Source organism: Podarcis liolepis (assembly GCF_965112155.1).
Source record: "Podarcis liolepis genome assembly, chromosome: 10".
NCBI classification, from domain to species: Eukaryota; Metazoa; Chordata; class Lepidosauria; order Squamata; family Lacertidae; genus Podarcis; species Podarcis liolepis.
In genome coordinates, this window is record NC_139562.1 from 36621712 (window position 1) to 36638222 (window position 16511).

The window sequence follows — 16511 nt, forward strand, 5'->3', positions numbered from 1 at the left end:
ATCTTCATTGGCTGCTAGATTTTTGAGGCCCAATCCAAGCTCTGGGTCTTAACTTTTAAATCCATAAATGACGTGGGTCCTGTGTATCTCAGGGAGTAGCAGATCTTCCAATGAGGCCCTGTTCGAGGTGTCATCAGTTGTGGACATCTGGTTGTCCTTAGCTAGCAGTCGTTTTCAGGGAAGGGCTGCTTTTTTGAACTTCACCTCTTTGTAGCTTTGACAGTTTTTGAGCGCAGGGACTGAAAACTTGTCCCTTTTTGGGGGGTGGGGTGGTCAGGTATTAGATTCAGTAAATTCTGTTTTGTGTTTTGCTCATTTTGAAACTGTTTTGATTGTCCTTCTATTGTTGCTCTCTGGTTAGGTTTGTTGCTGTCAGGACTGGTCGTTGTCCTCTTCAGATCACCACACAAACGCTTCTTGTTCTTTTATAAAACTTTTTATTGCGTACTAACAAAACATTCTTATAAACAGTTCTTAACTATTATTCCTCAGAGTCACTTCTTTCAGATACCTTCTGAGCTCTGCTTCTCCATGACCAGCCACTCTCAAAATGGCGAAGGCGCCTTTCCCTTCGCTTTCCCGCTCTTTTTTCTAACCTCCTGGCTAGAGCTGGCCTGTATCTCCCCTCCTCCGAATCTGAGCTAGAACTTAACCCTTGCCTTTCCTGTGAACAACCGGTCCCTCCCTGTTGTTCCTCTTGCTCCCTTCTATTAGATTCACTGCTCTCCTCCCCCCCTTGGGGAATGCTTTCTCCCTCTGATAAACTGAAAACCTCTAATTCTTCCCTGACATCACCCCCTCCCCTAAGCCCCCCTTCCTCCTCCTCGCTCTCCTCTGTTTCTGGAGGACCGAACCCTATGAACTCCTCTTCCTCGCTATCTGTCTCTTCAAAAATTTCTTGAAGATGCCAGTTCTGGGGTTTTGGCTTGTGGGGATATTTTCTATGAAATTCTCGCTGCAATTCCGGAACGTTAATTTTTTCTGCTGGTTCCCATGAGTTCTCAGACTCATCTAACCCTTTCCATGCAACCAAATACTGTAATTTCCTCCTACTTATTCTCGAGTCTAATATCTCTTCCACTTCGGTCTCTTCTTCCCCCATCATGGTGGGGAAAGGAGGTGGTTCCCTTGAGATTTGATACTTATGTGCTGGTACAAACACTGACAATAAAGATCTATGAAATACAGGGTGTATTCTCATATTTTCAGGCAAATGAAGCTTGAAAGCGACTGGGTTAATTTGAGCCTTTACTTGGAAAGGTCCCAATCTCCTTGGTTCTAGCTTTTTACACTTCCCTCGTATTGGTAGTCCCTTGGTAGACAGCCATACCCAGCTCCCTACTTGGATTTCTTCCCCAACTCGCCGGTGCCTATCTGCAGCTTTTTTGTAAGCCTCTTTAGCTTCTTCCAAATCCTCTTTCAATATCTCATGCATGCACCTCAACTCCTCTATCATTTGTTCTGCTGCTGGTACTGCTAACTGCTCCTCTTGACCTGGGAATGCCCTTGGGTGCAAGCCATAGTTTGCCACAAATGGGGCTCTGCCCGTAGACACATGCATTGCATTATTATACGCAAACTCTGCTAGACTCAACTTCTCTAACCACCCGCTCTGCTGATAACCAGCATAACACCTCAGATATTGTTGTAGTGTTGCATTCGTTCTTTCAGCTTCCCCATTGGTTTGCGGGTGTCTCGCTGACGTGAGGCTTAGCTCCACATCTAGTAACTGCATTAACCTCTTCCAAAATTGTGATGTAAATTGGGCCCCTCTATCTGAAATGATTTGTGATGGCATACCATGCAACCTAAAAATATTATCTAAAAACATCTTTGCAGTTTCCTGTGCGGTCGGAATTTTGGTACATGGTATGAAATGTGCCATCTTGGTTAGCATGTCAACCACTACAAAGATCACTGTTTGCCTGTGCGATGACGGTAGATCTGTTATAAAATCCATAGACACCACATCCCAAGGCCTTCCCGGCGTGGGCATAGGTTGCAACAACCCTGCGGGAGCTGCTCTGGGTGCCTTGGCTCGTTGACATACTTCACAACCTCTTACATATTGTGTTACTTCCTCCCTCAACTTTGGCCACCAGAACTGCCGTGTGATCTGATACAGGGTCTTTTCTCTACCAAAATGTCCTGCAGTCGGGTTATCATGATGTTGCCTCAACACTTTACCTCTTAATTCACCTGCAGGTACATACAGCACCCCTCTCCTGTACAACAATCCATCTTTTTCTTTGAAACCTTCCTCTTCCCCTTTACCTTTTCTCAGTTCCTCCATTTTCTTTTGTGCAAACTCATCTGTTACTGTCAATTGCTGGAATTCCCTGCCGTCCACTACTACGGCTGCACACCCCCACTGATCCGATCTCAGCATTTCTCGCAACTTGGGAGGTGCTTCCCCTTCCATATACTCAGGTTTGCGCGATAGCGCGTCTGCACGAATGTTTTGATGCCCAGGTATGTACTCAATCCTAAAATTAAACCCAGCAAAAAACTCTGCCCACCTAATTTGCCTTTGGTTTAGCTGTCTAGCAGTTCTCCAATACTCTAAATTCTTATGATCTGTTTGTACCACCACCTGATGTGATGCCCCTTCCAAAAAATGTCTCCACACTTTAAAGGCAGCGTGCACAGCTAAAAGTTCCTTATCAAATATGGTGTAGTTTTGTTCTGATTGATTTAATTTTCTAGAGTAGAATGCACAGTGTCTCCAGTCCCCTTCCTTGTCCTGTTGCAGCAGAATGGCCCCAATAGCCCTGTCAGAGGCATCAGTTTCTACCTTTATACGCTTACTTGGATCTAGGTGCATAAGATATTTTTCTGAAGCAAACACCACCTTTAATTTATCAAAGGCCTTCTGTGCTTCCTCAGTCCATCTGAATGGCCCCTTGCCTCTTAGACAATCAGTTAGTGGCGCTGTGATTTTGGAGTAATTACCTATGAATTTACGATAGAAATTAGCAAATCCTAAAAACCTCTGTAGATCTTTCTTAGTTCTAGGTGCCTCCCATTCCACCACTGCCTGAACTTTACTGGGGTCCATGTGCACCCCTTTGTGGGAAATGCAATATCCCAGGAACTCCACCTTTTGTGTGTGGAATTTACACTTCTCTAACTTCACATATAACCTGTTGGTCCTCAATCTCTCTAACACCTGTGTGACATGTTTTACGTGTTCCTCCATACTTTCACTATATATTAAGAGGTCATCTAAATAAGAGACACAGAACTGATCCAGTATACCTGCTAAGACGTGATTGATGAAGGTTTGAAATACCCCTGAGCCATTTTGCAAGCCAAAAGGCATTACCAAGAATTCAAATGCACCATACTTAGTACAAAAACTGGTTTTCCACTCATCCCCTTCTCTGACCCTTATCAGATTATATGCTCCTCGTAGATCAAGCTTGGTAAAGACTTTGGCTGACCTTACTCTCTCTAAGAGGTCATCTATACGTGGCAGTGGGCACACACGAGGCTTCATTTGACTGTTAAGGATTCTGAAGTCACATACTAATCTTGGTGCCCCTTCCTCACCTTTCTTTTTGACAAAAAAGACAGGAGCACCCCCAGAGGCCGTAGACTCTCTAATAAAACCTCTCTGCAAATTCTTTTGCAGGAACTCCCTCAATGCTGCAGATTCTACTTCCGACATGGCATATATCTTGCTTGGTGGCAACTGTGCCCCAGGGACTAGATCTATCTTGCAATCATAGGGCCTATGTGGTGGAAGTTTATCTGCTTCTTTTTCACAAAAAACATCCTGATAAGCCATATATTGTGATGGAATCTCACTTTCATTCCCCATCAACTTCCCTTCTACCTCTGTTCCCATTACTTCCACCGAGATTTTTCCCTTTTGCCCCAAACAATGTGTCATACAATATATCGAACCAAAAACCAAAGATCTTTGATGCCAGGCAATTACCGGATTATGACGATTGAGCCAACTCATGCCCAGCACCATTGGGTGCCCAGCTAGTTTGGTCACATGAAATGCCCTGGTCTCTGAGTGATGACCCATATCCATTCTCATTGGTGGAGTCTCATAAGTCACTTCTCCTGAAAGTAGCGGTCTGCCGTCGATTGTTTTCACTCGCAGTGGGGAACTCAAAGGTAACAAAGCGATTTTGTGTTCCTGTACCAATTTCTGGTCTATGAAATCTGCTGACGCTCCTGAGTCTAACAACGCCTCTACCTGGACGCTGTGTCCATTGGGTAGTTGTAGTTGCACCTTCACCGTTAGCCCTGGGATAGGTGGTTCCGCGTGAGAGCCTTCTATTGCTTCTCCACCCGGCTGCAAGCTCCCATTTCCAGCCGGGGACATTCGTTTCCCTGATGCAGTTCCTCTGGGCAATTGTCGTGTCTCATGTCTGCTCCAGATAGAGACTCCCATCCTTTACGATTGTGACATTGTCGTGCTAGATGCCCTGGTTTTCCACAGACAAAGCAACGCCTTGCATCTCTTCCTTTCCCTGCATTTCCTCTTACCATGGAAGAGGTAGTAACTGGGAGGGGTCTGGCTGCTCCTAATTCCATGGGCTCTGGCCGCTCTCGTCCTGTCACGTTGCCCGCTCTGCTCTCTGTACTTTCGACATTATTTTCCCGCCACCGTGGTCTCCATTGTTCCTTCTTTTCACTAGCCCTCCGTTCCACGCGTAGGCTCAATTGCAGGCACGTTCGGACCAGAGAGTCCAAGGAACTAGGTTCTGGCATTTGGGCCAATTGGTCTAAAATCTCATTATTCAGTCCTTCCCTAAAAAGGGCTGCAACTGTTGGGGAATTCAGATCCCATTTTAATTTCTGCACCAGCAAACTAAAGTTGGACCAATAAACTCCCACAGTGTCTTTTCCTTGTCTCATTCTCAACAGCTGCCTAGCTGTGGTTGTTTCATGCGCAGGGTCTAAGAAAATTGTGTCTAGATACTGCAGAAAAATTTGTAGATTTCCTAGGGCGACATCCCTCCGAGATATGAGGGGTATAACACAGTCCTTAGCCCTCCCTTCCAAGAAATTAATCACATAAGCAACCTTCTCTTGCTCAGATTGAAATTCTTTATCCTTTATCTCAATTATGTAAGAAATTTCTGTCTTGAAAGCCATGTATTCAGAGCTTTCTCCCTTGAAGCTACGTGGACGTACAGTAAATGTTTTACTCACTCTATCTCCACACGTCGATTGCAGCATGGTTCTATGTTCTCCCAGTGCTGCCGATAGTACGTCGACTTGACTTTTCAACTGTAAGTTCTGTTGCCATAAGTCCTGTAATGTTAGCTGGAGCGCGGGGGTTTCTCCTTGCCCAACTGGCGCCACAGCTCCATCCATTTTGGTTTCTCCTTCTTTACTTATAGTGAAGAGGCGCAGAGCAGAAGGTATTCTGTCAGGACTGGTCGTTGTCCTCTTCAGATCACCACACAAACGCTTCTTGTTCTTTTATAAAACTTTTTATTGCGTACTAACAAAACATTCTTATAAACAGTTCTTAACTATTATTCCTCAGAGTCACTTCTTTCAGATACCTTCTGAGCTCTGCTTCTCCATGACCAGCCACTCTCAAAATGGCGAAGGCGCCTTTCCCTTCGCTTTCCCGCTCTTTTTTCTAACCTCCTGGCTAGAGCTGGCCTGTATCTCCCCTCCTCCGAATCTGAGCTAGAACTTAACCCTTGCCTTTCCTGTGAACAACCGGTCCCTCCCTGTTGTTCCTCTTGCTCCCTTCTATTAGATTCACTGCTCTCCTCCCCCCCTTGGGGAATGCTTTCTCCCTCTGATAAACTGAAAACCTCTAATTCTTCCCTGACAGTTGCCTGTTACATTTTTTTAAAGACTTTAATCATTTTAATATGTTCTTACTGTAAACTTTGCCAGGAGCCATTCTGGTTAAAAGGCAATATCAAAATACAGAAAATAAATAGATAGAAATGTGTTATACTTAATTGAACTCTTTTATTCTCCTGCCACACGCAAGAATGATTTGGAGCAAGTTCTACGTCAGATTGGGGATAAGGATCAAAAAATCCAAAATCTTGAAGCCCTGCTGCAAAAGAGTAAGGAGAATATCACCCTGTTGGAAAAGGAAAGGGAGGATTTGTATGCCAAAATTCAAGCCGGTGAAGGAGAAACCGCTGTTCTTAACCAGCTACAAGAAAAGAACCACACTTTGCAAGAACAGGTAAGATTTCTAAGGTAGAATTCTGGGTTCGTTTAAAAAGAGCTGTTGCTTTTCTGTTCGATTCACAAAGTGTGTCATGACTGAAATAGTAAAAATACCGTATTTTTCGTCCCATAGGATGCACCGGCCCAAGGGACGCACCTAGGTTTTGGGGGGGGAAATAAAGGAATTTTTTTTCCTTTATTCCCCCCCCGCCAAACCAGGTCGGGGAATCCAAACCAGGTTGGGGAACAGCGGGATGGTGGCGCTGCGCCTCCCCGCTGTCCCCCGAGCTTGTGGGGCTGCCTGATGTCTGCCCGAAGCGTGGGGCGTTCTGCTTCAGCGCTCCCCACGCTCCGTGCAGCAGGCTGCTATCCGCAGCCTAGGGAGCCCTGCGGGAACTCCCGCGGGCTCCCCAGGCTTATGGATAGCTTCCTGAAGCCTGGAGAGAGAGAGGCGCACCGACCCCTCTCGCTCTCCAAGCTTCAGCAAAAGCCTGCATTTGCCCCATAGGACGCACACAGATTTCCCCTTCATTTTTGGAGGGGAAAAAGTGCGTCCTATAGGGCGAAAAATACGGTAAATAGAAAGAATACTGTTTAGGCATTTAAAACATCAGACTCTTGTTTTTTTCCTTGTAAATTTGTTATTTTAATACTCCTGAATATGTGAAAAATTGTTCAGTACATACAATGATATGTTATTAGCCCTACCCATACTATAGAGTGCCTATACCCATCTTGCTGATATTTTGTAGTTTAAACATATTATTTTCACATTGGATGTGATAATCTGATTCAGAGTTAGATGTTGCTTTCCCCCTCTAGTGTATATATAAGATAAATACTTGAGTATGTTGTTTGTGGATACACTGATACAATCTGTTCCCATACTGCTACACCAGTATACCGTAGCCAAATTAGCATAACATTGTCAGAGTCCCATGCTCCCGTAGCAGCAAAGTAGAAGGCAAAATAATGTCAGTAGAAATAAGAGAGAACCTAGCAACACTGAAGGCCACTCCTTATAGCATTCATGCAATAACACTGCCCTGATTGTGCTTCCTGAAGATGCCCCCAGATTAGTTATGCATGGAAGGCATCAGTCAAAGTCTGGTGAAAGCTAAATGACACCATTTAACAATACCATTATATCACCCACCTTGGTTCACATCCCTGAAGGCATAGTGCAAAGCAGGAAGAGATGCCAACACCTTCTTTAGTACAGATCCCCACGGTACGTGTAGAAAGGTGGCAATTGATATATGCCATCAGGAGCTTCAGGTGTCTCTGTAGGCAAAGGCTTGAAACCCTCAGCAGCCCAAACAGTGGATGGTAGTCCATAATCCACAAACATTTTGTCAGGGAGCAAGATTATTCTTGCTGCAGCAGTCGACCAGTTTCATATTCTTGTTAACTCAAGAACTCCATGGAGAGCCAAAGTGTGGCAGACCTCTAGGGAGAAGAGCCAATGTATGGTGTGTATATAAAATGACTTTCTTTGTAGGAATCAACTGAAAGTTGAGCTTCCACCAAGAGCTCAAAAAGAGCTTAATAGGAGGGCTATAATCAGATAGACCCTTCTGAGTTAACTTCCTTACCCCTTACCCTTTTGATGCTTAAATTTTATAAATTGGTTTTGCAGCACAACTTTAATTTGCATTTGATTCTAGTAATAGCAGGGTAAACGTGTGAAGTCTATAGTAGTGCTTATCCTACTAAAATTATAAAAGAAAGGCCAACGGTCAGTGTTGGTCTTCATATTATAGAGTAGACAATATATTTTTGTAAGTTTCCCTGTTCTGATTATCCTTTTGTTTTCTTTATAGGTTACTCAGCTGACGGAAAAACTGAAAAACCAGTCAGAAAGTCATAAACAGGCCCTAGAGAATTTGCATGAGCAAGTGCAGGAGCAGAAAGCGCACCTAAGAGCCTCTCAAGACCGCGTTCTCTCCTTAGAGGCAACTATAAGTGAACTGAATACTCAGCTAAGTGAAAGCAAAGAAAAAGTAATACAACTTGATTTGCAGGTAATTTAATTTTATGCTGCGTGCGAATCAAAATATATGAGGGGCAGGGATACTAGTTTAATTTCAGTAAGCCTGGTGACAGCAATCTATCTTGATCACCTTCAGAAATTTGCTTCTATAATTCCCTGAAATTAAACCAGTATCCATGCAAACATCACTATTTTTTTTTAAGTTTGTAACTGTGTGACTTGCATGCTGCAGTTGTTTGCTCTTCATCAGTTAAACTACAGTTGGCACGATTCTTTGAGAGATGCTATGTGCTTTAAATATATGGCATGGATGTGACCTTAGTGCTAATCAGAATTTAATTCAAATAGCTTTTGAGCTCTGATTTGCTCATCCAGCTGTTCCTACCTTTTCCTCTTTCCTCACCTGTGCATTGCCACTGCCCACCTTTTGGCTTGCACCTTGCTGCAACATTTTGTCAGTTTGTTTTGGAAGCTCTTTTCGTTTAAAAGATCTCTCAAAGCAAATATTTTCACGTTTATGGATGACAGGAGCTAGCTTGGGGCTATCAGTTCTGCTATAGTTAACGAAGCAAAGATTTGCATGAACAGCAAGCGTAGTTGACTTGAATCTGGTGATATTGCTGAACCATGTAATTTACCTGCAAATTACATTTGCATTTGAACATCAAGGCAGGTTGGAGGAAGTATTATTATTGTCTCTTTATTGTCTTGCTATATGCTAAAGAGGGTTAGAAAACATAGAACCAGAGTAATAAAAGACTTTGCTTTATGTTATTGGCTTTGTGGGTTAGAAGCTCCCTAGAGTTTGGTTAGTTCTATGGGCTTCTTTTTTGCACCAGCCCCTGGAACTGTAAAAATACTATACTGGAGGAATGTTGGTTTAGCTCTGTTTTGAATTGAAAATAGGCTTAGAAAAGAATATATGAAATTTTAAATCATTTCTATGGTAAAAGTCAGTTTAAGACTCAGAAAAACTAAGGTATGTTTGGAAAGTTCTTCAAAAATACTCACAACTGGCAACCCATTTTTGGAATTGAACTGATTAATTGTGGCTTTTCCCTGAATTGATGAACAGTTGAATTGCTGTGATGAATTCTGTTTCAGTGGCGTCTTTTGGAAGAATAATTGATTTAATTGGTATCAGAATACTTAGTAAACTGCTTACCTCAGGAAAATAAAAGTAGTTTAAAGAAACTGCAGTTGTTGTAATATTAGTGATTGACACTGAAGCACTTGCTTAATTCTCTGTCAGGTAAAAGCAAAGACTGAATTGCTTCTATCAGCAGAAGCAGCAAAAGCTGCTCAAAGAGCAGATCTCCAGAATCACTTGGACACTGCCCAGAATGCATTACAAGATAAACAGCAGGTGAGAGAAACAACAAGGTCATGTAAAATGCCTTCATGAATAACAATGATAATCTGATATGCTTAAAACCAGATCACTTGGGGAAATCTTGTATATAATAATATAACTCTGTGATGACCTCTATGGTTGAAATTGTTAAAACAATATTGTTAAGCTATTTTTTTAAATGAAGTATGAAGGGAGATGCATACATGACTTACTACAATTGTGAATGAACTGTAGTGGAAGAAAATGGGTCAGATTTGACTCGATTCACACAACTTTTTAGGATTGTCTGAAGCCACTGTGGGAATGTCAGTCAGCTAATGAATGAGCGGGTGGGTGTAAAATTCAGAAATTAATACTTTTTTATTTGTTTGTTGTATTTATATATCTATCCCATAATGGAGTTCTCTGGGTGGCTCATGAAGAAAATTAAGCAGTTCTATGGGTCCTAGCCCATATTTTTCAGCTGGGAATGAATTTTCCTTGATGCATATTGGCATAATGAAACAATTTATGGCCTCTTAAACTTGAAGGAGGGGTATTCTTTTTGTATGCATTTTTGTGTTTTTATATTGTAAACTGCTCTGTGATTTTTGGATGAAGGGCAGTATGGAAATTTTAATAATAATAATTAATACTTTAAAAATGAATTAGCTAAGGCCTTTCAGCTGCAAAGTAAATTTTTTTTTTGTTAAACATGTGTGACAGTTACGGGGATTCTCTAAAAATTACCCTTTTCAATGTTTATTAAAAGGAGCTAAATAAGGTCAGTACACAGTTGGATCAGGTTACTGCTAAGCTGCATGACAAACAAGAATTCTGTACTCAGCTGGAAGCCAATCTTAAAGAGTACAAAGAAAAGCATCTTCATTTAGAGCAGAAAAATGAAGAACTGGAAGGTCAGCATAAGGTTAGCATCTAGGAACCTTATTATTATTATTATTTGTTCATATACTGCATATATGATACGTGCATTATCAACATTGGCAAAGTGAGGATGGTATGAGTGGAGAATTGCTCTGAAGGTAGGATCAGCTTTTTATTCACCTGATTCAATGGCCACCAAATGTAGAACAAAGAAAAAGAAAAGGAAGGAGAAAAAGAAAAGAAAAGGTCTCCAAATTGTAAGGGATGTGGGGGGAAAATGAAGGTTTCCTAAAAATGCTCTGGCACAGAAGCCAGTGAGAAGCACTGCTTCAGTAATGTACTTGCCTTTACAACAGTAAAGAAATAGTGTTTGGAGGTTATTTGACGTTTGACTGCCTCTTTGAAAGCGAAGTTTTAAAAACAGCACTTTTAATAGCAATTGCCAGTTCACATTTAATCACAAAATTTGTGTAAGCTTCGCTGAAATATGGGTGTGTGGAACAACATCCGTCAAAATAAAAACACGATCTCTTTTCAGAGCAAATGGACAGAAGAGGGAGGGGGAATATTTTTCAGAAGTAGCATTTTGGGTGTAACTTCATTATTATTATTATTATTATTCATTGAGTTCCACAGCTGGACTGTCAGTGTGGGTGAGGCATATTTGATTCCTAAACATCACATAGCAGAGATGATACCCTGCTCTGCAGTGTGTTTTAGTGGGTGAGACTGAGGTGTTGATCAAAGTCAAGTTCAGGTTTAAGCAGGATATGTTGCTTAAGGATAAATATTTGGATTGTATGTAAGGATCTTACCCAAGTAATCTCAAAAGTGGCCATTTCTTTGAATATTTGTGGTCTTCTTCATAAATGTGGGGAAAGGTTTTAAATTTGTTTCTATCTGTTACTGGGGGAATTAAAGAAAAGAAACCATGCTGTTAAACTATCATGTATATATTCTATACAAGATAACAAGTCTTGCCCTCTGCTTACTTAGAAGAATGGGAATTCATTTTATTTTTTAAAAAACTTCTTAAAATTGTGGCAGTTTATTTTGTGAAAATTTTTAACTTTCTGAAATCTTCCATTTCAGAAACTTGAATCTGACATTCTTGAAGTCATGGGAAGTAAGGAAAAGGCACTTCAGGAGCTACAGGAGCAAAGGCAACAATGCACAGACTTAAGTCTGAAGGCTGCAGAACTGACCAAACAACTAGACAGAGAAAGAGAAATGTATGCTAAATATCTTAAAACATGCTATGTTCCAACTCTGGATTGAAGTGTTATGGGTACCCCAAGCATTTTTGTTGCATAATGCTTCTTCTCTTCCCTCACCCTCACCTTGGGATTATAGCAGGGTTGGAAATTTAACTGTAGAAAGCTAGAAACGGCACACATTTTTGCTCCCTTAACTTACATGCCCTTCATTTTAGCAGGAAATATTTCTCCCTCCTTCTGCTGCCAGCTGCCTGTACACCTAACTGTATGCTTTGCTCATCTGATCAAGATGCATTATGGTGTCTCTGATTTTCATACTTGAGCCATTGTTTTCCTTATGCCACAGTTACTTAGACACATCACAGTAGCACATGTCCTTCCAGTGATGGTCAGTGATGGTCCAGTGAACCATACCATTGGCCTACCGAGTTCCGTTTTGCCTATTCTGATTGGCAGAGACTCTCCAAGGCCTCAGACATGTCTTTGTCAGCGCTTCTACCAAAAATCATTTTATAAGATGCCATGAATTGATCCTAGGCATTTACCGTATTTTTCGCTCTACAGGACGCACTTTTCCCCCTCCAAAAATGAAGGGGAAATGTGTGTGCGTCCTATGGAGCGAATGCAGGCTTTCGCTGAAGCCTGGAGAGCGAGAGGGGTTGGTGCACACCGACCCCTCTCGCTCTCCAGGCTTCAGGCAGCTATCTGCAAGCCTTCGGAGCGCTCTGAGTTGGTGCTGTGCTCCCCGGGCTTCAGGCAGCTATCTGCAAGCTGTTTGGGGCTGGGGGGGGGGAATAATATTTTTTTTCTTTATTTCCCCCCTAAAAAACTAGGTTCGCCCTATGGTTCGGTGCGCCCTATGGAGCGAAAAATTCGGTATATGTGCAAAACACATGCTCTGCTCCTGAGCTGTCCTCTCCACAAGTGCAGTGCAGGGATTTGTTATTGGTTTGTCCTCATCAGATCATTCAGATCTATTGATATGTCAATGATAAACTGCTTTCACTATTTGTACCAAGTTTTATGAATAAATTGTTTTGAATAAGCAACAAGAATACAAATAAGATTAGTTGAAATTCACACAACTGACCAAGCAGACCTGCATTTTATTACTTATCTATTTATGAATTTCCTTTTACATGTTTCTCAATATACCACAAACAGCTAAAAATAGTTTTAAAAGCAGTACAAAAAGCAACTTCACCTTAAAGACAATAAAAAATGGGCACATAAGGGAGATTTTTTTTTAATCCAACTGGAAAAGCTTATTGAAACAAAAATGTCTTGAATTGTTTATGAAAAGTTCAGATAGCGAGCCTCAATAATATCTCATCAGGACGACTGTTCCACAAAACGGGGGCAGTGTTATGGAAGAGTTTACGTATTTCTAAATGGAAAAGAGTTGAGTTGGCTCTTCATTCTAGAATTTGCATTTCAACTCACAATATATAGTTTATTGGTGCTGCCAGCATATCATTTAGCTATCAGGAGATGAAAAGAAAGCTTAAAACATTAGTTATTTAAGGGGATAACACATGTGACCCACTTGTTATATTTTATGTGTGAATGTTGGCTTATGCTGCAGTTTAGTATTGAACTATTTTTGAGTTTTATTCCCCCCCCCCTTCTCTACAGAATATCTAGTACCAAATTAGATCTACAAAAGAAGTGTGATAGCCTGGAAGAAGCGAACAAGCAGATATTGAAGCAAGAAGAAGAAAATGGAAGACTGAAATTGGATATTGAGAAATTACATCAAGATTCAGACAGACGTCACAAGGAACTGGATGGAAGGCTGCAAGCAGTGACAGAGGATTTGCAGAAGATGAAGTTGGAAAAAGATACTCTATTAAAGGAACTTGAAGTTATCAAAGACAAACTGTCAAAAAGCACTGAATCTTTGAAAGAAGCAAAAGATGAATTGGAAAAAGAGAAACAGAAAGGAAAGGCAGCAGTGGCAGAAATAGTGAGTCATGAATTTTTAAACAAATAGAGATTTCCTGTGCGACTGATTTGTGCATCTATGAATACTAGCTGTGCTTTGCTACTTGCTGTGAGATTTTAGGGCAGTATGCCAGGACTGGTGAAGCTGACAATGGGAAATTAATACTCTCAAGTATACTAAATTGAGCTTTTCACTAATTAAGTGTATTATCTTGGCCTGCACGTGTGTGGTTCTTTTGGGCACTGGCTGAATTAGATGTCCGTCTGCTGTGATTAATTTTTGAATGGAATTGGAAAGAATTGGGAGAGGTAATGAAACAGGTTTGTTTGATGTGGTTTGTGGAAGAAATGCAACTAAAAGTGCATGAAATATCTCTGTGTGTGTTTTTGGCAATGGGGAGAACCCAGTTAATTAAGGAACACTGTCATAACTTTAAAAAGATGCCCACATGTTTTCCTGAACATGATATAGAATTCCTTATGTTGTATTACATATAAACAGATATTACAGTAACAATTGTCACTCTTTTGTAGGCGTTTTGAGGCCTTTTGGAAAGGCAGGTGACCCTAGTACCCTGTTGGAGATGAGCGGCAGGAAAATTGTTGTTATGAATATGACGACTAAAATTGCTGGTTTTGAGGGGGGAAAGTAATATCAGCTAGAAGAAATTATAAACAATATGATATCAGGTGGTGTAGGGCAGTATGACCCATGCCTTAAAAAATAAAACCACATCTATTTTGAAAGATGATATTATCCATGTATTTCCTCTCTTATCTGATTTCTGTATATTAGAGTACAATAGTAATATACATTTGATGAAATTTCTGTTTTTGAAAGCGTATAGAAGCTTTTCCCTCAGAATTTCATTTTCTTTTTTTATGATGACAATATATATTCTCTTAGTGTGATGCATTCTAAAACATTTAATATATGTAAATTAAATATTTTTCCTTATTTTATACCAGTTATACACAAAACTTTTATTTAATGCTGCAAAGATTTCAAATCTATGCAGAGGTGCTGTATTAGGATGTTTTTTTACCCTAAAAATTATATGATTCAGTGCTTTGGTTTTAACAATAAAAGAATCCTTGAAATTAGTTGAGTTCTTATTTTTAAAAAGGTTTCCCTTCCTCACCCTGATTACTGTTGTTAAAGTTTGTTTCCAAAAACTTAATTTTCACTCATCAGTTAAATGTAAAAGTATGAAAAGGCTTACAGTACAAGTCTGTACATTTCTACTCACAAGTAAGTTCCATTGAGTTTAATGGGGCAAACACATGAGTAGATACAAGATGGCAGCTTTGGCTTTTAACATAACTGGTTTTGTTACTGACCTTTATGATGAACAGTGTTTAATGAAAACGGTCCATTGTGAAAAGAGAAAAGTTCTCATTATTAGTGCTGTAGATTATTACCTTTGTTACTTTCATAACCAACCTTGTGGTGCCAGGTTCTGATCTACACAGTATCTCTATCTATCATCTATCTATCTGTCTTCACTATTTATTTATTATACTCAGTTTCTTTGAAACTGTCCACTGTTTTCTACTGAATGGGATTTTAAAAGCTGTTAGAATTCATTGCTGAAACTTCCCAATTTTTTTTTCCAAAAAAAGAGAAAGGTCTATATTTTGGAAATTTTATGAGCTCACCAGTCGTTCCTTTTCACACAGGAGAAATCTTGTCAAGAAGCTAGACATCAACTCCAGCTTCAGTCGGAATCTATAGCTAAAGAGCAGAATGAACTGAAAAACTCCCTGGAAAAGCAAGAAGGGGTAATGCTGACTTTTTGACCACAAGCATGTGAAATCAGCAATTGCTTTATCAAATAGTTTTTGCTAGAATTACACCCAGAAAGAGAAAGACAGAGTGCTAACTTTCCACAAGACTGTACACAAAACAGATTTCACTTAATAAAACTGTGGACGGTCGCTCCAAGATTAAATAGCTGTTGTGTTCATGTTCATGTGTTAACTCAGAAAAGTATGAGCACGGACCTAGGAATGTTGCAATATTCTATTTCTACAACCCAATTCATAAAGTGGGTTTTTAAAAAATGCTCAGTTTCGCTCAGATGATGGATAATGACATAGCAGTGTCCCCTCCAAGGCATAATGTTAAATGCAGCAGCACGAAAATAATACTACATATGGTAAAGATAATACACAGTACTGTTCTGCTTTTCTTCTCTATGTAGATCTCCAAGCAGCTGGCAACAGAGCTTGATTCGGCACGTGCGCAAGTCCTGCAGATTCAAAGTGTCCTGAAAGAAAAAGAAAAGAACGAACAGCAGTTGCAGTTGAAGGTGAAAGAACTGAAGGAATCTTTTGACCAGAAGAAAAAGCAAAATGAAACACAGCAAGCTGAATTGAAATCAGCTCTCTTAGAAAAGGTAAGAGCCCACAGCATACAAAGAGGGTTTGCTACCAGTTTGGATTGATCTGAACATTGCTGTCTTCTGAATAAATTTAACAAAATTAAATAAACCATAGGTATTTATTTCATCGGGACAAGTATTGTAAAGTACTCTGTAAACTGAACAGCGAAAATATTAGCAATAACACAAGTAGAAAATGTTCATACTTGTATGTTTCCATGTTACTCTTTTATTATGTATAAAGAAAACTCTTCTCGTGTGTGTGTGTTAGGCAGAACTGGAGAATAAACTGCAGCAGCAGATAACATTGTCAGCACAAGAGCTTACGGCGGAGAGGGAAAAGATAGCAGAGCTACAGAAGACACATAAAAAGACCCAAGAGAACATGGAAAAACTTCAGTTGGATTTTTATGGCAAAGAATCTGAGCTCTTGGCTACACGACAAGATCTTCAGGTACATTACATCACTTTTAAGGCATCTTTTCCCACTGTGTGCAGTGTATTGTTCCTGTGCCTTTTAAATTGGCAATTAGAGGATACAAGTGGAATCGGCAGCAAAATACTGCAGTGTGGAATGCTCCTCTTCT

At 40.5% G+C, this 16511-nt stretch overlaps 1 protein-coding gene and 1 long non-coding RNA gene across 5 annotated transcripts in view; one reads left to right on the top strand and one right to left on the bottom strand.

The window, feature by feature from the left end:
* The window catches only part of EEA1 (early endosome antigen 1), a 56961-nt gene that overhangs the window by 29349 nt on the left and 11101 nt on the right, over positions 1 to 16511 (top strand). For all 4 annotated transcript variants that reach the window (XM_083462986.1, XM_083462985.1, XM_083462987.1 and 1 more), the window contains 9 exons: positions 5981 to 6184; positions 7992 to 8192; positions 9414 to 9527; positions 10267 to 10422; positions 11472 to 11611; positions 13232 to 13562; positions 15221 to 15322; positions 15745 to 15939; positions 16196 to 16378. In XM_083462986.1, the coding sequence (XP_083319112.1) occupies positions 5981 to 6184; positions 7992 to 8192; positions 9414 to 9527; positions 10267 to 10422; positions 11472 to 11611; positions 13232 to 13562; positions 15221 to 15322; positions 15745 to 15939; positions 16196 to 16378 (1626 nt within the window). The remainder of the gene's footprint in view (positions 1 to 5980; positions 6185 to 7991; positions 8193 to 9413; positions 9528 to 10266; positions 10423 to 11471; positions 11612 to 13231; positions 13563 to 15220; positions 15323 to 15744; positions 15940 to 16195; positions 16379 to 16511) is intronic.
* Positions 9179 to 12229, bottom strand: LOC310687666. The gene is made up of 3 exons (XR_014516526.1): positions 11796 to 12229; positions 11195 to 11285; positions 9179 to 9271 (listed from the first exon to the last, which is right to left on the bottom strand). It is a non-coding gene; the product is annotated as an uncharacterized lncRNA (long non-coding RNA).